A 23,272-nucleotide genomic window follows, 5' to 3' on the forward strand; every position below is an offset into this window, starting at 1 on the left:
GATTTCGAGGGTGTTGATCGTTTTGACGATCGTTCGCACGTACTAGCGTCTTCGAGTGTGTTGGTATGATTCTGTGTTAACACCACGTCGAGGTCTGCATCTGGACGGACGCCGATGCCGCCGGCGAGAGTGTCAGCGTTGCGCTGTGAACGTTGCGGTGGGATCGTTTCCCTGTTGCGTGTCGTTGTTAGGCCAAGGATTTTGCTTATTTAATTCGATGCCACTGTTTGATTTGATCCGTGTTATAGAAATTTGATTTGGTTTCGGACATTGCAATGCAAGTATGTTGATCGATGGTTTTGCCCGCGTAGCATATCAAACGGCCTCCGCGTCAGAATGAACCCCACGCTCCGCCGCCGCCACCGCCACGCAGCCTCCTTCGTCCTCTCTCCTGCCTCCGGAGGAGTCCGCCCGGAAGCCTGGGCAGCCCCTAGGAATAAGGATGGCAGTAGTTCAATTTCGGGTCGGATATCTGCAGATTTTGGGTTTTGCGTGTTTGGATTCGGATATGATTTTTCACCCATAGTTTTCGGGTTTGGGCCCCGAAACTTTTCAAGTTCAGTTTCGGGTTTGATTTTTCACCCGTGGATACCCAATGGATAACCATTTAGAGTAAAACCTCATATTTTATAGTATACTTAGTAATAATTTTGTTTACTTAGACTATTAAATTTATTCTATGTTGACTTAGGAAATTATTTACTATTTATTGCATCTTGTTTATACATGTAAATGTTATATATATTATGTATATGTTTGTAAAAGTATTTATTGCTCTTACTATATTGTCATACAAAAACGGATTTCGGGTATCCAATCGGGTTTCGGTTTCGGGGATGGATTTTGACCCGAATCGGTGTTCGGGTCGGGTTCGGGTTTCGATTTTGGGTGTCCAAACACTCCACCCGATCCGAACCCAACCCGTTGCCATCTCTATCTAGGAATAAGGCGGCAAAGACTTTGTTCGGGCTGACCGCGGGCTCCGTCATGCGGGGGTGGCACGCGGTCAACCAGCACCGAGGGGTGGTACGCCGGCGGCGCGACTGATTCGTGGCGCCGATGGCTGGATCGGTTTAAGGTGCGAGTAGGGGTGGTAAAGGGCCCAACATTTTGAACTAGAAAATCTAAGAATCGGGCCCTAAAAGGGCCGGGCTCTAAACATATGTATTTTTGAACTAAAAATTTTAAAGGCTTTATTGGGCTGTGAAGAGGCCACTAGGGCCATGGCCCATTACCACCCCTAGGTGCGAGGGGATGTTGCTTAGGTTGCCTGTCAACTAAACATAATTATAATTAATTATACAATATGATGTTTGTTTATTTATTTATTTTATAGAAGCAAAAGAAAAATACAACAGTTCGAGATAATAAAAATATTAAAAGCAGTTGTCCCAACAAATCATCCCTGTTAAAAATAGTTCAAATCACTCAGGGGTAAATATACTTACGGTGTTAGCAATCCAAACTCCCGGTAGTGTCAAATAGGAAACAAAAATTGGACTTGAGAACATATGGATAAGAATTCAGATTTGGGTGTCAAATAGATAAGCTCCATAATTTGTAGTGTTAAATAGGCAATTATCGTCGGGTTTTAAGAAACCCGAATTGCATAACTCGATACGTGGGCTGGACACATATCCGCACGTTTTTAGACACGGCCCAGCCCACGGAGCACTTCAGCCTGCTCTCCCAGCCCACCCCTCACCCCCACGCACGCACAGGCGCACAGCACCATCGGACGCACGCCGGCGCCGCCGCTCGCTGTCGCCGGCGACGAGCCGCCGCCCGCCGGCAAGGAGGAGTGCCGGCTGGAATATCCGGTGAGTTTTCCGTTCTCGTCGTCCTCCGGGCTCTGGATTTATTTCTTCCCCCCATTTTTTTTCCTCTCTGATTTCCTTCTCCCCGATCTAGATACCTGTTCTTGCTTTCTTCTGTAGATGGCTACATCGAGCAATGATAGTGCATACTGCTGCTGGTGGTGCTAGCGCAAGTGCTAGTGGGTAGTGTAGGATCTGCAGTCACGATTGATACAAAGGCTCACTGTGGGCTCATGTTAACATTACAGAGAAGCCTAAATACTGGCACGCGTATCTGTATCCGTGTAACTTAGCGTAGTACTATGGCTCTTTTCTAATTTTACGTCTTCATTAGATGAGGCTGTTGTACATCGAGTCTGGAATTAGACAATCCTTTAGAACAGGGTACACTTTGCTAGTGCTGCAGGTAGCTAGTGCTGCACGTTCAGGAAGAAGTGACGAGTAAGCGTTAAATTTTCGCTAATAATTTCAGAAGCCATTGTACCAGATGAACCTTGTGCTAGATTGTTCATATAAACTTCTGAATTTGCCAAGCATTTGAAGTTGAAGATCTAAGGCATGTTATTGTGTCATCTTTCTGAATTTTTTATCGTTTTGAAGCTCAAGACATATTCAGTACAGAACTTGCCATAACTTTTGAACTTTAGTTAATTTTGCCTTGGAACTTCTTATATACATTATAGTTTTTAATTCAAATGTTGCTCGATTGCTGTTAATTAGCCTGCTCAGCTGCTTTTGTCTTCAATAGAATCAGGAGCCTGCTGTCCTGTAAGCTCGTTAAAATGTTCTGCTGATTTGGAGACCATGTATACTTAGTTATGTATGTGCTTTTCTGTAAGGTTAGTTCAAATCAGCAGCATGCTGCTGTCCGTTACCGATGTTCCCAGCCAAACTCAGTAAAGGAACTGACTAACGTTCCCAAGGTAACCAAACAAAATCTAGGAATCGTTACTCAGTAACAGATAACAGGGGTAGCTGATGACAGTACGTTACCACCCCATTGGCTGAACCAAACACTATCCAAAATTGTGTTCTCCCTTTAGTTAGCTATTGATTCATTGCTGCATGCTGACCTCCCTACCCAATCCTTTGATCCGTAGTTTGATTAGACTATTCTTTTTTCGTTGCTGCCATACTGAGTTACTGACATTAGTTCTTGGTACCCAATTAAGGTGGGGTTGTAGTTTATTTTTCCTTTTTCTTAATTTCCATGCACTGTTAGGCTGTTACGTCTCTCCTGGATTTACGTAAACCTGCTGTTGCCATGGTTTGTTTGCTGTGGCAGTTAATTTTGAAGCAGCCCAGTTTGTTTCTGTTAGACAAACTGAGGAAGAGCATGCTTGCTGCTCCATCGATGGAAAATGATTCTTCTGGTGTCTCTCAATCGCGAGAGCATATGAGTCGCCTGTAGATAACTCATTTGTAGTTTTTGTATCAGGCTTTGATGATTGCTCCACAAGGATGAGATGACCTCCCGTCCAAAGCTGTCTGGTATTCAGAAGCAGGTCTTGGCACTGTACAGGGGATTCCTTCGGACAGCACGCCTAAAAGCTCCAGAAGAGCGGCGCAGGATCGAGTCTGTTGTCTCGGCAGAGTTCCGTGACAATGCACGGAATGTTGACCGTAGGAACTTTGTATACATAGAGTACTTGCTGAGGAGAGGGAAGAGACAGCTTGAACAGCTCAAGAATCCTGATATTACTGGACTTGCTACCCTTGAAGTAAAGAAATAAGGTACATAGTGTTTTACTAACCATGCATTTCTTTAAGTACTGTAAATGCTTATGAAATCTTGTTGTAGCTATAAAATATGAGAATTACCAGCCAGTTCTTCCCTTTAAAACAATGGTGAATCGGTGATAGTTATCTGCAAAGTACTTACCATTTTCCACTTGAAGTGTTCTTATAAACTAGCTATTTCTTTCCCTTAGAACAGTGCTGATAGCTATCCACAAAGTACTTATTTTCCACTTATGAATGTTGAAGCAGAAAGTGATCTTCTAAACTGTTAAGGAACTATGACCTGAAATCACGGTTTATTTAGAAAATGCTAAGATGGATTACTTGTACAGGATAACACAAACATGCCTTTTTTTTAATGGCTAATGACAAGAACCTGTGTTTTCATTCTATGTGTAAGTATGTGACAAGCTGACAGCTATGTTCATGCTTCTCTCTAATCTGAAATGGGTTAAGGCAAAATCGGCTGCAGGACACCGTTAAAAGGTGTCTTTTGCCACAGACCACTAAAAAAGAGTGGCTTTGTTAGAAGACACTACAAAACCATGTACATTTGCTGGAAGACACCACACCCATTATTTTATTCAGCTTAATTCTAGAGCTACGGGAAAGACAACTTTGCCCCTGCTCTCCTCTTTTGTAGTCCCGATCTGTTTCCCCTCTCTCTCCTTGCCTTTCTCGTTCACATTCCTTTTCACCCTCAAATCTGTGGCGAGTGGCATGACATATGGTGGTGGTCCATTGCAAGCGAGATGCAGTGGCTGAGGTGTTTCTAGTACTCGACGAAGGGTGCATTGGAACTCCGGGCTGGGAAGCGAGCGATGGAGCTCCAGGCAGGGCCGACGACACAGAGGCCTACTGGCATCGGTGAGTGTTGTGACCGCGTGTGGCATGCCAACAGAGCTCCCACTGGGCAGAGCAGCGGTGCTTGCTCAGCGGTGGTCCTGGTGAGTGGCAGTGGCCGTATTTTTTGCTGGTTCGCTGGCGGTGCTGCTGTAGTTCTGTGCTGCAGGCGAGTCTGCTATGACACACTGCTGGCTGCTCCGCCTGCTACGAGAATGGTGATGATATGGATTCAGCAAAAAAGTCATGACAGGCGCTGCTCTTATCCTTCTGATGTTCTGATGTTGTTCTCTCAGTGCCCATGGATAATCGTGATTCTTCCATGTCTTTCTTCTTATTTTTCTTACTGCAATATGACTTGATATGTGAAGGGTGTGAACGACTGGGCATGGAAGAGGTATACTTGTCCAGATTTAAGTGTTTTGAGTTGGAAACAGTATTATATAAGTTATAGTGTCTCTCAGCTAATTTACATGGTTTTGTAATGGCTTCCAGCAAAATCACTCTTTTTTAGTGGCTCATGGCAAAAGACACCTTTTAATGGTGTCCGGTAGGAAATTTTCCCAAGGGTTAATTCCATTGCTGTGCCTTCTGCCTTCTACTACTGTGCATACATCTAGAGTACCATAATTCGATAGCTTTATATGATTGTTATGATAATGATGATCATCGATTATTGTTGTTGTTGTTATTTTTATCTAGGTTAGTAACAATATATGGATGTTCATCAATTTTTTTTCTTCTAGCACTTATTTGTCAGCATTTCTTTTGGAAATTTTCAGGCCCTCTTCATTGCCATAACTAAGCATAATGGGAGGATTTGGGAATCTCGAGAACATGCCATTGATGATGCCCAAAGAACATAAATATGACCATACATCAGAGTTTTTTTTTTCAGGAGTGACTTTCTGGGGTTCTTAATTAGCCTATGGGAACCTCAAGATAAATCTAGTAGTACCTATCTGGTTATTTTCAGATAGTAATATCAATTTTACTCTATTTTGGTGTTAACCAGACTTCACTGGGCTTATGTCATCCATGGATTCTGGTGCAATCATGGAATTTGTATGTTTATTGATTCGAACTATGTGCCTAGTTTAAAAAATGATGTTGAAATTCTGTGATGAATCAGTAAGATTATCCCTGGCTTTGATAACTTTAAAATTATATGATGAATAAGTACGATTGCCCCTGGCTTTGATACCTGATGTTTGGACATTTATGTTATCCGTCCCATGTCCAAATAATTTGCTACAGTGCTATCCTGCTGGTCTTGTCTCCATCAGAAGTAGCCTAATGCCATATCTGACTAACCTTTTCCTTGATTTTTCCCTAATTATGTGATTTAGTCAATTTGTAAAGTTCATAAGAACAAAAAAATTTGGACGTTGCTTGTTACTTAGAAGCAGCTGAAGCATAGCAATTCTGAGGCAACAGCAGAAGAATATACGTGCTCTAGCCTCTATGTCATGAGTTTATGATATAACATACAAGGGGTGTGTTTAGATGCCCCAACCCCCCCCCCCCCATACAAACTTTCCATCACATCTCTATCACATCGAAACATTAAATATAACAAATGACCCATGCATGGAATACTAAATGTAGGTAAATAAAAAAATTAATTGCATAGTTTTGATGTACGTTGCGAGACGAATCTTTTGAGCCTAGTTAAGTCATGGTAGGACAATATTTACCACAAACAAATGAAAAGTGCTACAGTGTCCGATGTGACTTTTTCTCCCACTTTTCCAGGGATCTAAACACAGCCAAGATCTTCCAAACACATGGAAAAGAGAAGCTCATCTCTATCGTGAAACTGATTGATATGTACCTTAGTCACTTCTCGCCTGTTGTTAATGCTTGTTGCATTCTAGAATCCTGTTCCGCATATCATCTAAAGACTGAACAGTACTTCGAAGGTCTGACAGTGACTTTCCAAATCAGGTTCCGTTATTTGTTGTCATCTTATGTGCGAATGGTTCCTCTGTTCAGCCAGGATATTTCACTTCACTTGCGGATACTACGGTTGTCCAATCGAAATCGTTCTTTGTGAGTGTGTCTAACCATTTTCTTTTTTTCCTGAGGAATAGGTTTATGCTTTTGAGTGACTGGAGATTATTGGTCTATTACATGATGGAATGCTTTGTCGCCCCTTGGAACCTCAGATTGGTGCTATTTTGATGTTGCAGATTGCAATGGCGAAATAGTCTTTTTCTTTTCAACATGACTTCCTGTCTGTTGGAACAAGATATGTATTGATTCATGCCCTGTCAATTTTTTGTCCTGTTAATGCTTGATACATTTACCTTATTGATGCCGTGTCGAATCTCCATTGCTGCTGGATATTAGATTTTGTTGTGCCCATCAGTTCCTGGTAGGAATGTCTCGGAGATAGAGAAGAAGTCACTGCTTTCTTTCGGAACAGGAAAAAGAATAAGAAAAGAAGTCACTGCTTTCTTTCGGAACAGAAAAAGGTCCAACATTTTCGTGAAGATCCTGTGTGTCTAGACATCCCAAGTTCTTCAAATTCTCCTTTCTTTGGCTGCCTTTTTTAAGGCCTGGTCAATCATTTCACTATGGATGATGAGATGAGATGTGATGCATTGTGTATTGTGTAGGGCTTGAGCAGGGAAAGGTTCTTGTGTGATCCCCCTCTTGGCCTTATCTCAATCCATCTTTTATTTGCAGCCTTACAAAGTTTTTCGAAGGAAACACCTAGTGGACTACAACAAATACAAAGCCAGCAGCTCAGTAAAAAGTAGTTGAAGGAAGAAGCAACACTGCTCCATATGATAGTATCCTTGTGTGACCCTGAGTTTGGTCATATTCATCAAAGTAGTGCCAAAGAAACATGATTATTCACATTAAGCTTTTGTGGGTCACAGGTGGTGCAACAATGCAAGCATTGAGCCTGACACAATCTTTTCCCTGTTGGAAAGATAGTGGGAAATTAGAGAACAACTGCTCCGATATGGGTGCATTTGACTGGGATCTGGTTTATTTTTTTACCATTTAAATTATATTTTCCCCGCGGAATGCATTCTTCGGTTAATCAGAATCACTTTTATAAATTGTCCAAATCCGTTAGGTTTAATTCCTAAAGGACTGTGTGTGTGGGAGAGAGAAGGCCATAAGGGGATTCGAGTGAGTGACACCATTTTGGTTGACCTTGGACTATATTAATTTTCTTATTAATTGGACTGGTATTTGCTAGTACAAAAGACATGAATGGTTCTAGTTTCTTGTGGGTGTTAGAAACCAAATGCTATCTCTATTTTTATTTACATGTCGTATTAGGTTTGTCTTAAGTCAAACTTGACTAACCTTGAAAATATAGCAACAACTATACTATTCAACATATGCACTGTCAATATATCCTTCATGGTAGATTCAATGAAACAAATTTGGTATTGTAATTATTATTATTATTTTAATAAATTTGATCAAAGTTTGCTAAATTTAACTTAAGACAAACCTAATACAACATATAAATAAAAATAGAGGGAGTATGAGATACTCCCATGCTACAGGAATACCTCTCTACATATGTCCGAAGGGTACCTGTTGTGTGGGGTGCGAGATACTCTATTATAATTTCCTTGTGGATAAGAAAACACGAAACAGATGTGTCTCCAGACCTATCCATAAGTGAATTACTCTAACATAGGGCCTGTTTGTTTCTGCTTTGCTTGGATTCTGAGCCAAATAAGTAGTTTAATCCCGCCAAACTGCTTGCATTTGTCGTGCGTTGCTCAGCCGCCGGCAACCGAATAAGCGAGAGTTACAACATGCAGCCTCAAAATCGCGAGAAGCGAGCTCCGCGCCGCTTAACGCTTATGCGCGCCACGCTTTTTTGGTATGCGGTCCCAAACAGGGCCTAGTAGTTGGCTTATGTTGTAGTTCACTCGCCATAACAATGTTTGAAGCAACATGTATCCAAGAGGACACTCAAATATGTTGGCAACAAAGAAAAAGCGGACACCAGTCATCATTGAACTTGGGCTTTGATGCAGTACGTTCCAACAAGGGGCTGGCAAGATTCTGTACCTTAAGAATCGATCAAATGCAACTAGTAATCGAACTGAAATACCACCCTCAATAAGTAAATACTAAACATGGTAATTGTAGCTTAAAACATTAATCCATAAGATTTCATACTTCGATGATGGTATCTCCAAAAATCTTTTCAATCTTTTGTTGGTATAAAAAAAACAATTATCTTATTGGTAAGGTACATTGGTGAACAGCAACATATGAGATAACCTCTTCTAATTAATACTGAGATTTATAAGTATCCATAATTGCCTACTACAAAAAACACAATCTCTTACTACCAAAAGTATTTCTATATATTTGTAATGCAATAAAGATTCTACATTTTTACTTATTAATTGCATTCTTCAAAAACATTGTAATAAATTAATTGCATTCTACATAATCTACAGAAACATTCTACCAAATAGTATATTTCATACACATTTTTGTATTGTACATTATTTGGCTCCAAATGAGTATAACACCAATGATGGATTCTTTACTTAATGCTTCCTTCATTTGTAAATGTCAACATTTTGGGTATTAGATTGTCTCCAATGTGCAATTGTGAAAAAAATCCTTACATAATATGATAATTATTTTTTTACATAATTACTATTTTATGAAGTTTTTTCAATAAAAATAAAATATACTATTTTTCATATGATAAATCCAAATAGTTTTACTCAAATCAGTGGTCATTTTTTTAAAAGAAATTTTAATTGCCCATATTTTTCTGGAGCCTCATACATTTAAGAATGGAGGTAGTACTCATAATCTATTGTGAAAAAATTATGATACCCACCATATATTATAATGTACTAAGACCAATTCTACTTATACCAGCAACAACAAATAGTAGTAGTAGTAATAGTAGTACCACCATACTAGTTCAAAAAATGCTTGAAGATAGATGTGCAAACAAATGTATGAGAAGCATTATTCATTACCTTATGGAATGGTCTGATGATAACCTTTAGCTCGATTAAGCTCGACAAGTTAGTTCATATAATCTAATATATATTTTGGGCCTTTCAAATAGTAATCAATTAATATGATGCACGAAAACTTTGGAACACCATACTGTTTCATAATTAATTCGATTAACATAATGAAATCTTCACATGTGCATTGCTATATCAAGAGTAGATTAAATTAAATTTATACGTTATCAGATCTTAGTTCTGATGTGAAAATAAGTTTACCAACAGGACATTATCATATCAAAATTCAATTTGCGGCTGCACATGTGTATGATAAATTTGTGTGGCTCATATTAAAGAAGGTTACTAAACAATATTAAGTCTAGCATATATATGAAGTTTTAGTCCAAATAGTGCTTGAAGTATAATAAATATAGTGTTCCCTCCACGATCGCGATCATCAATCAATTAACCCGCATATATACTTGACACTTAGATGTGGTTAATTGCGTAACGTTTTTTGCACCTGTAAAATTTAAGATAACTGGTTTAGAAGTACATAGTATAACCGTATAAGTTGGACGTTTCGCAAACTAAAGAACAATAGGGGAACACATACATTTCCTTTCCTAGTGGTCATGATGGTGTTAAGGAATATGCTTGATGCAAGTGTCACATGAAACTACTTGAGAACTATGTGAACTAGTACTTGAGAATTTGTGCACCTGGCCCATGGATTTCATTTGCTCAATCAATCCTCTAATGAAAAGAAAAGCAGTTCATGTGAAGAGTGAAGACGAAGCTGACAAGAAGGTGCCTTTGTCCACTGCGCCCCTCCACCCTGTCATGAGACGTCAAGACATGCATGCATATCCAGTTCAAAACTTGCAACACCTTTTCTGATATTTGCTAATCTCTCCATGCAAGACTAAAAGAGGCAAGCATCCACTTCACATCCTGCATGCATCTACAACCGGATGGCAGGGAAAGATAGAGATAGAAGATCAACAGTGATCAGATGGATGATTACTCAGCATTAAGGCCGTGATCCCCACCACATTAACTCCCTGTGATCACGCATGATCTCTAAATTTGGCAGGTGAACTTGCATTCCTCTGAGATTATCTCCACATTTAACCCCTCTTGTATAAGTAGGCACCTAATTAACCCCGGTCAAGAACTCCACACCAGTGCGAAGTGAAAGAAACCAGATCCATGGACAAGGAATCGAGCTCCCTGACCGCGTCCATGGAGGTTGAGGGAGCGGGGTTGCAGGTGGAGGACGGGGAGGAGGTGGTGCAGGCGCCGGCGAAGGAGCTCGACCTTATCGGCGCACTCGGTTCGGCGCCGCCGGAAGTGAAGGCTGTGGAGGCGCAGGCGGTGGCGCCGGGCAAGGGGAAGGAGAAGGCAGTGGTGGAGGCGGCGGAGGAGAAGGCGCCCACGACGGCGCCGGCGTCCAGCGGCGGCGAGAAGAAGCGCTCGTTCAAGTGCAACTATTGCCAGCGTAAGTTCTATACCTCGCAGGCGCTGGGCGGCCACCAGAATGCTCACAAGCGCGAGCGCTCGCTCGCCAAGCACGCCGCCGCCGCCGCTGCCGCGGCGGGGCGCGGGCTGTACGGTGGCGCTGACCCCTTCCTTCCGCCGCACCACCTCCGCTTCCCGCACGCCTGGCCGTACTCCGCGGGTGGCGGTGGCGGCAGGACGTCGTCGTCGTCGTCCCTCGGGCTCGGCCGCGGCTCCGCTGCTGCGGCGCCGTTCTACGGCCGGCAACACGGGTGGGCCGCGCACGCGCATGCTCACGGCGGCCAGCCGTCCATGCCAGGGCTCGCCCGCCACGCCGGCGCCGAACGCCCCGTCTACGCACCTCACGGCTACGGAGGCTACGGTGCCTCGTCGAGGGCCCCAGCTTCCCCGGCCGTCCTCGACACCGGGATGGCCGGGCTCCGGTGGGCTGGCGTCGCCAGCGGTGCCTCTGCCGGCGTCAACAACGGCGGCGCTCATGACGTGACGCAGCAGCAGGAGGAGGCGCAGAGCTGCAAGATAGACCTGAACCTGAGGCTGTAGCTCCCCAGGGTTCATTTACCATTAGAAATTGCTTGTTGATGAAGCGCATGTTGACAAGGAGGGTGAATGTTCATTGATTCGTTTTGTCTCAGATTAAGTCATGCATGGTCAGCTGATTAGGGTTTAAGACAGGGTTTATCTGTAGATGTAATATTATCATATAGTAGTTCATCTTTACTTGCATTGTTCCTTGATGGAAGTGATTAAAAAAATCTGTCTTTCTTGCCAGTTTAATTTGCCATGCATCTGGATGCAGTACTTGTTTTATTTAGCCAACTCTCTGTTCGCTGCATCCAGGCAACAGTATTTTTCTCTCACATCAAACCAACATCAGTCAGCAGCCACCAGCCAGCCAGCAGTACTTTTCTCTCACAACAAATCAGCACCAGCCACAGCACAGCGAACAAAGTGAAACTTTTTTGTTTTTGTTTTTGGCGAGTACTTGCCCATTTCTTGTTGTTCTTCTATGCCTAAAAGTCAACTGAACTGAATATTTGGAAGAATGTTATGATGAGTTGTATGGTATAGCCATTCGAAAGTCAGACGTAGATGACGTAGTAGAATAAAATAAAACCGATCGAGTTAAATGGAATTTGACAGTAAGTTCCTATCTGGAATATTGATTGTAGTTTTATTTTGCACTACAACTAGCGATCTCAATCCCCTGCTTAAGATACCCCTTTTCTTTTTCCATTTTTCAGTCAGAGATGGAAATCATTCCAAGATTTACATGGAAACTGAATAATCAGCAACAGCAGCCAAATTAAACAAGCAGTCATTCAAAGCTGACTCTAAAACCTTTCCATTTCCTGTTGGAGGTTTTGAAACAGCAAAGCCCCAACATTCGAAAACCTGAAACATGGATCGCCGAGATTGAAACCCTGCCTTCCATACAGGGGAAACGTACGTTATTAATACCATCATTAATGCACAAACTTAATTCACGCCAAATCCCAGCATCCCATATATACGCATTGCTGATCCCTGTCAAATGCCATGGCACATCTTCTGGTCTGCTGCCGATAGGGGCGGATCTAGGGGCATGCGTCCGCAATGGTAATAGCTAGTACTAATTACGTAGTTTGCTGATGTGGAGATAAGAGATAAGAGATAAAACTATTTTATACTACTGGATCCACATATTTGTCTCACAGGTTCTTTGACTACGTGAAATAGATCAGTTATTTGCTCGTCGCTAGTGACTAGTCTCTCTCCTACTTTTCTATTGCCACATCAGATCTAGCTAGTTAAATAGTTATCCATTGTGGATGCCCTAAGATTCAGCCCAAAGAGTTTCACCCCCCTGATTTTTTATATTTGATCTTATTTATTACTAGTAGATACTTGAATTGAGAAGGTAAAATGAGAAATTATATTTTTATAAAATTAGATTGACTTATTCACTAATATATTTAAAAATATTGTACTATCGGACCACCCTAACTCGAAAAACCTAGATTCGCCACTAGTTGCCCAAGAGGATTGATGGACGATTCGAACTGTCCAGATCAGATCATGGAAGTTAATAATGTGAATCAAGCCGGATGACAAATAAAGGTTTTATTCGGATGGCTGTGGCTGATGGCTGGTACTGATTTGTTGTGAGAAAAAAGTACTGCTGGTAGCTGGTGGCTGGTGCTAATTTGATGTGAGATAAAAACATTGTTGACTGGTTGCAGCTATCAGAGAAAATTGGATCTGATTTACCCTCACATGCACTTAGCTGTACCTGCCTCAACTACTGGCTTTCCATGCGATCAAGTTCATAGGAAGTTGTGGCGAGGTTCCTTGATTCCTTGCACGCGAGCTTTCTTCAGGTTCAGGACTTTGGGGCGCACGGCCGCAGGACATGCTTGACTTGACAGAGCTGAGACTGACAGATGTGCTCACCTGGCGAGGCTTGCCAAGGAAGCCAACGGTCTCGCTGCCGGTCTCTCGCGTACTGGTCTTAGACACTTGAAGTCAAGGAAGGTTGTCATATGTATCCTTCCCGATATGTCCCTCCTAAAAGTTAGTAACTTAGGCCATGTTTAGTTGGAAAAAAATTCTACAGTACCCGTCACATCGAATATTCGGACACATACATTGAACATTAAATGTAGTTGAAAAATAACTAATTACACAGTCTAACTGATTAGCACGAGATGAATCTTTTAAACCTAATTAGTCCATAATTAGATATTATTTGTCAAGTAACAACGAAATGTGCTAAACAGGGCCTCTAAACCCTAATGTGCTACAGTACCAAAACCAACAACTTTTCACCAACTAAACAGGGCCTATGTTATACTAATTACCCTGAGATAAGTGCTCGTATACTGTTATACATCCACAGTAGGAACATTCTACTTTCTAATGACCATCCCTCTTCCTCTCTGCAAAGCCAGCGCAAAATGAAACACAAGATGGAGAAATTTACATCCCACATCTACTCTTCATGGTTACAAGTTATATACAGCTACTTTTTTTTTTCAAATTAGCTTGGTGTCATTGTTCAGGAGCCAAGAGCAACCATTCGAAGGGATCGGAGACGCTATCGGGGATGGTGTGATGCCAATAAGACAATGTCATGGCTTTAGGGTGTTGCGGGCGTGGTAAAATTATAGTTTTCATTGGCTCATCTTCCTAACTGTTTGGAAAGGATACATTATGTGACGAGCCTGTAAAAAATGGCCATCAAGCCTACCGACAGATCATTGTCCATGAACCATCAGTTTAAACGAAAAACTTTTCCTACAAGATTTTCGTTTAGAAAATGGGCTATGGTTTCTCCATATAAAACAGATGGTTTTGTTCTGAACCGTTTGTGGTGGTAGACAATTTCAATGAATTTTCATGTCACGAGTTGCAAACAAGTACATTTGCTTCTTTTATTTCAATATATATTTGCTTCTTCATAGTTAGTACAAAAGAGTAAGCAGAAAGATCTGCCACGGTTAAGACTAACAGACCTCAAGCTACAAAAAGTTAGCCCACTGTAACTCTCCGAAGGCCCACCGTACATGAGGTTGTGACTTGTGAAGACTCCTTGCTACAAACCTCAAAAGGATTCCCACCTGCCAAGAACCTCGTAACCACGTTATCAGTTACTCTCTCTCTTTCACTGATTCAAAAGATAAAGGGGAAAAAGAAGCAGCAATTTGACTGATGCCTACAACAGTGACAGCTATAAGAAACCCAAGAAAAAACATGAATTGTCAGCTCTTGGACCCAGTAGAAGATGCCTTATCTTGATTCCCCTTACTGTTTGGCTGTGCGGTATTTGCTGGAGCATTGGGAGCACGATTGGTGTCCTTACTCTTGACTGTCGCCGGCTGAGTATCACTTGCGCTGCTTTTCAAATTGGAAGCCTTGCTCGGAGATGCTTCATCTTTTTCCGGAACCCCCTCTTTGGTGTGTAAATCAGCAGAAGGAACTTTCATTTTGTCATCCACAATTTCCTTTACGACCCCCTCAAGTGTATCTAGCCTGTCAAATACCTTTGAAAGCTTTGAGTCAGAATCTTCCTTAGTAGATTCCTCCTCAAGCTGTTTTTGTTTCTCAAGTTCCTCATCTTTTTTCCTTTTCTCTTCTGCTTCCTGAAATATAAAACATGACATTTTAGTCAAATTATGTATGATGCATGTGCCTTCTTTGTTGTACAAGAAACTTCTGTGTTACAATATTTTGAGACTTGGCCATTTGGTCGACAAACCCATGTCTTTGATAATTAGTAGAATATTTTTTTATAATGAAATAGTAAAATAACTTGGTTATAAACATAGAGGAAATTATACTAACATATAGCATTTGCAAACATGTAACCTTGAAACCTCGATTTATCAACCATTGTAATACCATCATTCAATAGCAATTCATCGTGACTGTAATACAATATTACTTGAAGTTGAGCAAATATCAAACCTTAAGAGTTACTTGTCAACAATTTTAAGACCATTAATGAGTAAAGAAACAGGAAATGTAACATTCTGCAAACAAAGAGAAGTACAGAATAGAGTATCTAGTTGCAAGTTCTCCAATGTAAATGTTCAATAACAGATGCAATTGCAATAAAAGTACTTCTGGTAACCTGATGGCTCATGCTTGCTAGTCTTTAAGTGGCACCATCGTCAAGCACAGCTGATCAACTGATCACCATTATTTTCAGCATTCCAAAATCATAAAGTCTAATATGCATCATCTAACCATTTAAAACTGTCCTGACAAGCTGAATGGTTCGTGCATATAGGATAACACCATGGCAGCTTTATCCAAATTGACACCACATAGATAATCAACTCAAGTATGCTTTTCCAGGTGAATGACCTTAGCTAAACTCAACTGAGGAATATGTTCTGATGTCAAACAGATAAGCTCTTTCAGTCTCGACTCTATAATTGCAGTTAAATGCATCAGTTAAGCAAACAAGATGCAACACAATGGTATGATAAGCTACAGCCTACGATATAAGTAATTCATAATTCTGCCCATGGTTGTTAAGGGTCATATTTGTTCCAAGTCAGTTACTTTATTCCATTTATAACTGTTCATAACAGGTCACAGTATATTACTGCCTCCATCCTTTTGATCTCCCTCCGTGCATATTGTGCCACCAAATAGACAGCTGCACAACAAAACAAAAGCATAAGATAAGACTCCCAAAAAGAACCAAAGTTGGCATCCCAACGAGCAATCATGCATCTAATAGAAATGGACTTTTCTCATGAAACAAACCTAGTGAGGGCATGCAGACAAAGAAGAGCTGCACAAGGTGGAAATCAAGCCTGAAATGGAAAAGGAAAGATAAGCGAAGCATGTCACTGGAATTTGTTTGTAATGGAAGTCATCTCCAAAACCTGCAACCCAAGCAAATTCTTCAGATCGAGTGGTCCACAGTTTGTAGTGGTATTCTTAGGTTTAGACTTTAGACATGTTTGATACAAGTATGATGGTAAACAAGTAAGATACATATCCTTCCAAGAACCAATATGTGACTACAATAAATCTTTGGACTGTGGGAACTACTGAATATGTTGAACTACCTTGTTAGCTGAGAATGAAGGCAAGGGTTCGCTGGTCTCTAGACAAGTGCAGAGTGCAGATAATATATAAACTAGATTTATGTATAGCAGTATAGATACTTGACTTTGAGGAGTATCTAAAGCTGCAATACACAGAAACTTTTGTGTTCAAGACCCGATCTACTGAACAATAAAAAACAGGAAAATAAAGTAACTGGCAGTGAGCTCAATTTTGTGTTCTATCTATATACCAAGCCTGAAATTGTACATCACATCAGCACTATTTGGTTGCTTCGTAGCAAGATTCCAGTGATCTTGCATCAAAGAAGCATGCAACTTGGATGCAAGCACTAGATGCCTGGATATTATTTATGACTGGATTCCTCATAGATCTGGGCTTAATTTTGATTCGGGGTTATTCAGTTGCAGTGCTTTCCAGGGCTTCGAAATAAAAATATGCCTAATAAACTTATACACGCATTTGTCCCATTTCTGGCTAATTTGCTGCGTTGGAGGACTATTCGGGGTCATCTATTTTGTTAGCTTTTGGGTCAAAAGAAATTCCCCGAGAAACCTATACCTGCAGAACTAAATGACAAACTTGTGACAACTCATCTGCCAATGTTGAAGCTATCAGGATATCAAGTCAAAAGCAAGGCAAACAGAAACATTTCAGGCGAAATGAGACTCCATCTCATCTCGGTGCCCCAATGCTACACCCATTCCACCTCATCTCGCCTCGAAATGTAATTGCTACTCACAATAAACCCCATAAACCCTATATGAGAGGAAGATGGCCGCTCACCCGAACTCCTTCCGCTTGGGGGGCACGGTGAAGAGGATGTTGGCGGCGGTCTTCCAGTCGGCGCCGCTGCTCCAGTCGAAGTTTTGGACTTGCTTGTACGCCTCCATCCGAGCCCGCGCCGCCGCCTCCGCGCGGGCCTTCGCCGCGGCCGCGGCCGCGGCCTCGGCATCGACCGGGGAACCGCCCTCGCCGGCGGCGGAGGAGAAGAGGCGGCGGAGGGACGAGACCGGGAGCCGGCGGCCAGGCCGCAGCGCCGGAAGCATCGCTTCGAGCCGGGTGGTGGGCCGGCGCGGCCGAGAGAGCTTCGAGGCCTTCGCGCTAGACTTCCAACCTTGCCCTGTTTTGGGCCGGCTTCTTCTGAAACGGACATTTATTTATTTATTTTGAAAATAAGAAACGGACATTTACAGTACAATGCATTTTTCGTATAAATGTCTAAACTGGAATTTGGAGGCATTATAGTCATGTCGTACCGATCTTATACACTTATAGATATTTCAACCAAATGGCTTTCAGCTTTTTCACAATCCACAACAGTTTTTCACAACTCGTAGTCCACAACTGTTTTTTCTACAACTACGACCTAACCAAACAGACCTTCAAACTTTTTTATATGGGACAAATGAACAATTTTTTGTGTCCCTAGAGAATTGGATGTAGATAGTTCTGATAACTCAACTTATATTTAATGGAGGGAAAATGAACAGATTTTTTGTTTCAGTAGTGAAACCCCTATCTAAAGTGGGTAATTTGCATCTATGGGGCATTCTTCTTCATTATTATTATTTACTGTAACTCATGCTTGAATTTACACTCACAATGGCACTATCAGTTCAAAATGTCTACGCTGTTATAAATAAAATACTACTAGGTTCTTCATTTTTGCTCTGTGTATAGACTCTTACCTCAATTTACATTGATTATCACTATCAGTTCATTGTGTCTATACTATAATCAAGCTATTACTAAAATTTTCTATTGCAACATCGGTTACATGTTTTGTATTTACAGTATAATTTTTAGGAACAAGTCCATTTCACCCCCCCTGAACTTGTCAAGGAGTCCGAATTACCCCCCTGAACTACAATACCGGGTATAGAAGCCCCCTCAACTATCAAAACCGGACAAATCACCCCCTACACTCTGTGGAGGCGGTTCCCCCCATGGGCCCCACCTGTCAGCCTCTCATCTCTCTCTTTCCACTTTCTCTGCCTCCCCCGCCGCTGCCTGCCGTCTCCTGCTGCCGGAGTGCCCCCCCCTTCGAGCTCCGCCGCCGGGCCCAAGTCCTCTTGCGTCGCCCCGAAGCTCGAGCGGCGGCAAGCGCGGCAACGAGGAGAGCTCGGGCGGCGAGAGGAACCAGCGGCGGCGAGAGAGGCAGGCGCGGAGGGCTCGGGCCTGCCTGGCTCAATGAGGTCCTCGCAGCCGACGGCGCGAAGTCCCCGCGGCCAACCACGCCTGCTCCCCCAGCGGCAACGCGAGCTCCCCATAGGAAGGAGTTCGATGGCGGGCGGAGCTCGGATGACCAGCAGCAATAGGGATCCAAAGATCCGCGATTCCCGTCGAGGTTGTGCTCGGTTGCGCCAAGGGCTTGGTCAAGGATGGAGATAGGAAGGTTATGGTGCCGTGGATGTGAGGAATCGACCGAAGGTGGAGTGTGGCCACCGAATTTTGCCGGCGAGCGGGAGCTGCTCTGTCTGCTCTGTTTTGGCCGGGAAAGAAGAAGAAAGGAAGATATCCTCCGCTGCTCGGGTGGCGGGGCGAGTGCGGTGAGGAGAAGAGCTCGAGCGGCGGCGAGCGTGGTGAAGAGGAGAGCTCAGGCGGCGGGAGGAACCACCGGCGGCGAGAGAGGCAGGCGAGGAGAGCTCAGGGGAAAGAGAAAGAGGAAAGAGAGATGAGAGGCTGACAGGTGGGGCCCACGGGTGGAAAACCGCCTCCACACAGCGTAGGGGGTGATTTGTCCGGTTTTGATAGTTGAGGGGGGTTCTATATCCGGTATTGTAGTTCAGGGGGGTAATCTGGACTCCTTGACAAGTTCAGGGGGTGAAATGGACTTGTTCCTAATTTTTATACATTGACCGTGGCAGTTGTACTATAATGTGTATTTAGTGTTTAGATATACGGTAGTGGCATCTATTGCACATAGAATCCATCTGAATATTGGCATTTTGCATCTGTTGGGTTTTAGTAAGACCCCAAAAAAGTTGTATTTGGACTGAGAATAGAAATTGTTTGTTAACTTTAATTTGTTTATGATCTCCATTTTCCTTGCATATGGAGGGTTTTAGGAAGAAATCTAAAGAATTTGTATTTTGAATGGCCATAGTAATTAGCAACTAATATTTTAATTTGCCTATGCTCCCCATTTTCCTTTTCATCAGTAGGGTTCCAGTAGGAAAACATAAAATTTGATATTTGATTAACCATAAAAATTATTTGGAAATATCCTATTGTTTCTATGCTTATCTCTCTTTTTTTTTTTGCATCTGATGGGTTGTTTCAATACTACCAACCCAAATAACCCAAATACTTTGACTGGCTATAGAATTTATCTGCCATCTCACAGTTTATCATTTTTTTTTTTTTGAGAACGTGCTTTGGCACAAATTTCATTAAGAGGAGTTTATCAATTATTTTTCGTTGCCCCTGTGGGATTGCTGAGTTTATGCATGGAAGAGTGCATCGGGTTGGTTGGTTATGTTAATAGGCTATGTTAAGAAGATTCGTTCCTTCCTTTTGATCAAGATATATCTTTTTGAGTTATAACCCTCTAAATTCATAGAGGTTAGTTGGAGACTTGGAGTTGCTCTTAAACCAAACCAATCAGAAGTCTGCGTGGTCTGCGCCGGCCAACGAACGGCCGCCATCGCCGAGCCTGACGTGTGACGTGCTCTCCTCACGGACCGAGATGCTGATTCGCTTGTCTGCTTCCGCGTTTCTGCGCACCCACCCGTGCCACTGCCCACTGTGATGCCGTGTGCCGTGCTCTGCCGGCCGGGTCAGTTGTTGCCGTCCGTTCGGGGAAGCCGGCGGCCGAAGCGGAGCCGCGGGTGGGCAGGGCAGGTGCACGCGCTGGGAAACGAACGGTCCGTGACCGTGGCCGCCGCGACGCAGGGCGCTCCGATCCGTGACCTGACCGGGTGAGGGTGAGACGAGAGCCAGCAGGTCTGCAGGTGGCGCCATGGGGTGGGCGCTGGCGCTGCACGGCGGCGCCGGGGACGTCCCGCGCACGCTGCCGCCCGAGCTCAGGGAGCCCCGCCTCGCCACGCTCCGCCGCTGCCTCGACCTCGGCGCCGCCGCTCTCCGCGACGGCCGGACCGCGCTCGACGTCGTCGAGCTCGTCGTACGCCCTTCGTCCCCGCCGACCCCCCCCCCCCCCCCTCGCTCGCTCTCCAGTCTCCCCCGGCCCCGACCGATCGCCTGACGGTGGGTGGCGTGGCGTGCAGGTGCGGGAGCTGGAGGACTGCCCGCACTTCAACGCCGGCAGGGGCTCCGTGCTCACCGCCGCCGGCACCGTCGAGATGGAGGCGTGCGTCATGGAGGGCGCCACCCTGCGCTGCGGCGCCGTCTCGGGCCTCTCCACCGTCGCCAACGCCGTCTCGCTCGCCAGGCTCGTCATGGAGAGGACGCCGCACATCTACCTCGCCTTCGACGGCGCCGAGGCCTTCGCCAGGGACCAGGTACGCCCTGCGTTCCTGCTCATCAGTCGTGACGTCGTGCGTTCCTGCTCATCAATCTTTTTTTAAAAAAAAAGGAATTCGTGCTCATCAATCGTACGTGTTTGATTCGTCTCCAATTTCTCCTTCCTAGCAGTAGTAGATCCTAGCTAGTAGCCGCATGGTATCTCCTGTAGTTTTTGGCTGCCTGACAAGCGACAGCCACCATCATGGAAGAAACGAAGGCTATGTTTAGTTCGCGAAATAGTTTGGGTTCTACAGCATATTTTATTGTTATTTGATAATTAATGTCCAATTATTAACTAATTAGACTTAAAAGATTCATCTCGTAGAAATCAGTTATATTATGTAATTAATTTTTTTCAACTACATTTAATTCTCCGTGCATGTGTCTAAAGATTTGATGTGATGGATATGTAGGAAATTTTTTGAAAACTAAATAGAGCCAAAATAATAATAAAAAAGGTTACACTTTCCTTTCAGATTGAACAGCACCAATATATTTTGCGACCTGACCGTTCTTCTTGACTTGATGTTTCTCAATCAAAATTATGAGGAGTTTTTACTTTATCCTAGGCCGTGTTTGGTTAGAGGGTGAAAAAGTTTTTATGAAAAATTTTCGTCCCTTTGACCACTAATTAGATGTATTAAATGAAGTCTAATTACAAAACAATCTCCACAATTATGGTATTATAGCATATGCTGTAGCTAATAAGACCTTTGACCGCATGATTAGAGGATGATTAGGTGCGGTTACTGTAGCATCACTGTAACCAATCATGGTGGAACTTGACTCATTAGATTCGTCTCGAAAAATTACACCCATCCGTGAAAAAATTTCGCAAATAAATTTCGTTTAGTACTCTATGCATACATTTGCCTTTTTGTGAAAAAATTTTCACGTTACGATCCAAATATGGCCCTACATGAATATTCATCTGTCGAGCTGAATATCTTCAGAATTTGCTCTTCACATGACACGCTTCTCGTTTGATTGGTTGGTGGTCACCTGTCACATTCGTCAGGGAGTGGAGACCAAGGATCCAAGCCACTTCATCACCGAGCACAACATCGAGCGACTGAGACAGGCCAAAGAGGCCAACAGGGTGCAGGTACCATCAAAACTTCTGTGTCACCTTGTTCAGTTTTGGCGTGTCGCACTCGGCACCTTACCGCGATTCGGTATCCGCTTAGCCTGTTGAGACTGATTCACATCTTATCTCGTTCGTGACTCTGACAAATCTATGGCCTATGCACGGGTGTTTGCAGGAACATACAAGTGCATACAGATTCAACCATTTGTGCAATTTTTAAGTTTGAATGTTCAGCAGATACGGAATCATGTTTGCTCTGACAGATGCAACAGTATCGCTTGATTTTAGATTAAACATTGTTTAAATCAGAAATGTCGAATTATTCACATTTCGAGGATCTGAGTTATCCAGCTGCTCCTTCCTCTCACTCTCTTATTTTCCGGCTTCTCAGATTGACTACACCCAGCCACTGAAAGGTCAGCAAGCACAGAAGGAAACCCCGGCGGACGGCAACAGCCAGACGGGCACGGTGGGGTGCGTGGCCGTCGACGCCGCGGGCAACCTCGCGACCGCCACGTCCACGGGCGGCCTGGTGAACAAGATGGCCGGCCGGATCGGGGACACGCCCGTGGTGGGCGCCGGCACGTACGCCAACGCCCTGTGCGCGGTGTCCGCTACGGGGAAGGGCGAGGAGATCATCCGCCACACGGTGGCGCGCGACGTCGCGGCGCTGATGGAGCACCGGGGCCTGCCGCTGCGCGACGCCGCGAAGCGCGTCGTGGCGGGGGCGCCCCGGGGCACCGTGGGGCTGGTGGCCGTGTCGCGCGGCGGGGAGGTGTGCATGGCGCACAACACCACCGCCATGTTCAGGGCGTGCGCCACCGAGGCCGGGCACGCCGAGGTCGGCATCTGGACGGACGCCGGCGCCGGCGCCGACGGCGGAGAGAGCGTCAGCGCCGCGCTGTGAACGTCGCGGCGGGATCTTCTCCTCTGTTCCGCGCTCCGCGCCGTTGGACTAGCTTGCTTTATTTAATGTCACAGTTTGAGATTGTTAAGAAACTTGATTTGATTTCAGAAACTGCAGTGTGATAAAAACATTTATGATGTTGCTATGAAACAATGATATTTTTCAGAAAGTGAAGAAACTGTAAACATGCCCAATTGCTCGCCCCTGTTAACATCATTCGTGCTCTCTTTATAATATGCACGTCAGCAAGTTGTTTAACCGTAGGCAAGTTTCTGAAATATACTGTGTATCCTTTTACCATGTAATTGATTTTTGAGAAAATGCCATTCCGATATACTTTTTTTTCCTCGGCGCGCATTGATCAATT

At 43.8% G+C, this 23,272-nt stretch overlaps 4 protein-coding genes across 5 annotated transcripts; 3 read left to right on the top strand and 1 right to left on the bottom strand.

The window, feature by feature from the left end:
• The first annotated feature begins 1,663 nt into the window (after positions 1 to 1,663).
• On the top strand, positions 1,664 to 5,579 carry LOC120650416 (succinate dehydrogenase assembly factor 1, mitochondrial). 2 transcript variants are annotated; one of them, XM_039927542.1, is made up of 3 exons: positions 1,664 to 1,820; positions 3,256 to 3,551; positions 5,183 to 5,579. In XM_039927542.1, exon 2 carries the CDS (start codon positions 3,284 to 3,286, stop codon positions 3,548 to 3,550), a length of 267 nt encoding a protein of 88 aa, XP_039783476.1. In that variant the 5' UTR covers positions 1,664 to 1,820; positions 3,256 to 3,283; the 3' UTR covers position 3,551; positions 5,183 to 5,579. The 2 variants fall into 2 exon arrangements, with proteins under 2 accessions (XP_039783476.1, XP_039783477.1); XM_039927543.1 differs by having other exon boundaries at positions 1,677 to 1,820; positions 3,244 to 3,551.
• A 4,578-nt stretch (positions 5,580 to 10,157) lies between these two features.
• LOC120648549 lies at positions 10,158 to 11,593 on the top strand. The gene has a single exon (XM_039925298.1). The coding sequence runs from the start codon at positions 10,577 to 10,579 to the stop codon at positions 11,423 to 11,425; it is 849 nt and encodes a 282-aa protein (XP_039781232.1). The 5' UTR covers positions 10,158 to 10,576; the 3' UTR covers positions 11,426 to 11,593.
• A 2,675-nt stretch (positions 11,594 to 14,268) lies between these two features.
• Positions 14,269 to 17,561, bottom strand: LOC120650417. Its single transcript, XM_039927545.1, has 4 exons — positions 17,231 to 17,561; positions 16,139 to 16,188; positions 15,976 to 16,028; positions 14,269 to 15,003 (listed from the first exon to the last, which is right to left on the bottom strand). Exons 1-4 carry the CDS (start codon positions 17,491 to 17,493, stop codon positions 14,623 to 14,625), a joined length of 747 nt encoding a protein of 248 aa, XP_039783479.1. The 5' UTR covers positions 17,494 to 17,561; the 3' UTR covers positions 14,269 to 14,622.
• A 2,530-nt stretch (positions 17,562 to 20,091) lies between these two features.
• Positions 20,092 to 23,099, top strand: LOC120650418 (isoaspartyl peptidase/L-asparaginase 1-like). The gene is made up of 4 exons (XM_039927546.1): positions 20,092 to 20,570; positions 20,674 to 20,907; positions 21,930 to 22,016; positions 22,390 to 23,099. The coding sequence occupies exons 1-4, from the start codon at positions 20,409 to 20,411 to the stop codon at positions 22,903 to 22,905; spliced, it is 999 nt and encodes a 332-aa protein (XP_039783480.1). The 5' UTR covers positions 20,092 to 20,408; the 3' UTR covers positions 22,906 to 23,099.
• Positions 23,100 to 23,272: the final 173 nt, after the last annotated feature.

Source organism: Panicum virgatum, chromosome 9K (assembly GCF_016808335.1).
Source record: "Panicum virgatum strain AP13 chromosome 9K, P.virgatum_v5, whole genome shotgun sequence".
Lineage (NCBI taxonomy): Eukaryota > Viridiplantae > Streptophyta > Magnoliopsida > Poales > Poaceae > Panicum > Panicum virgatum.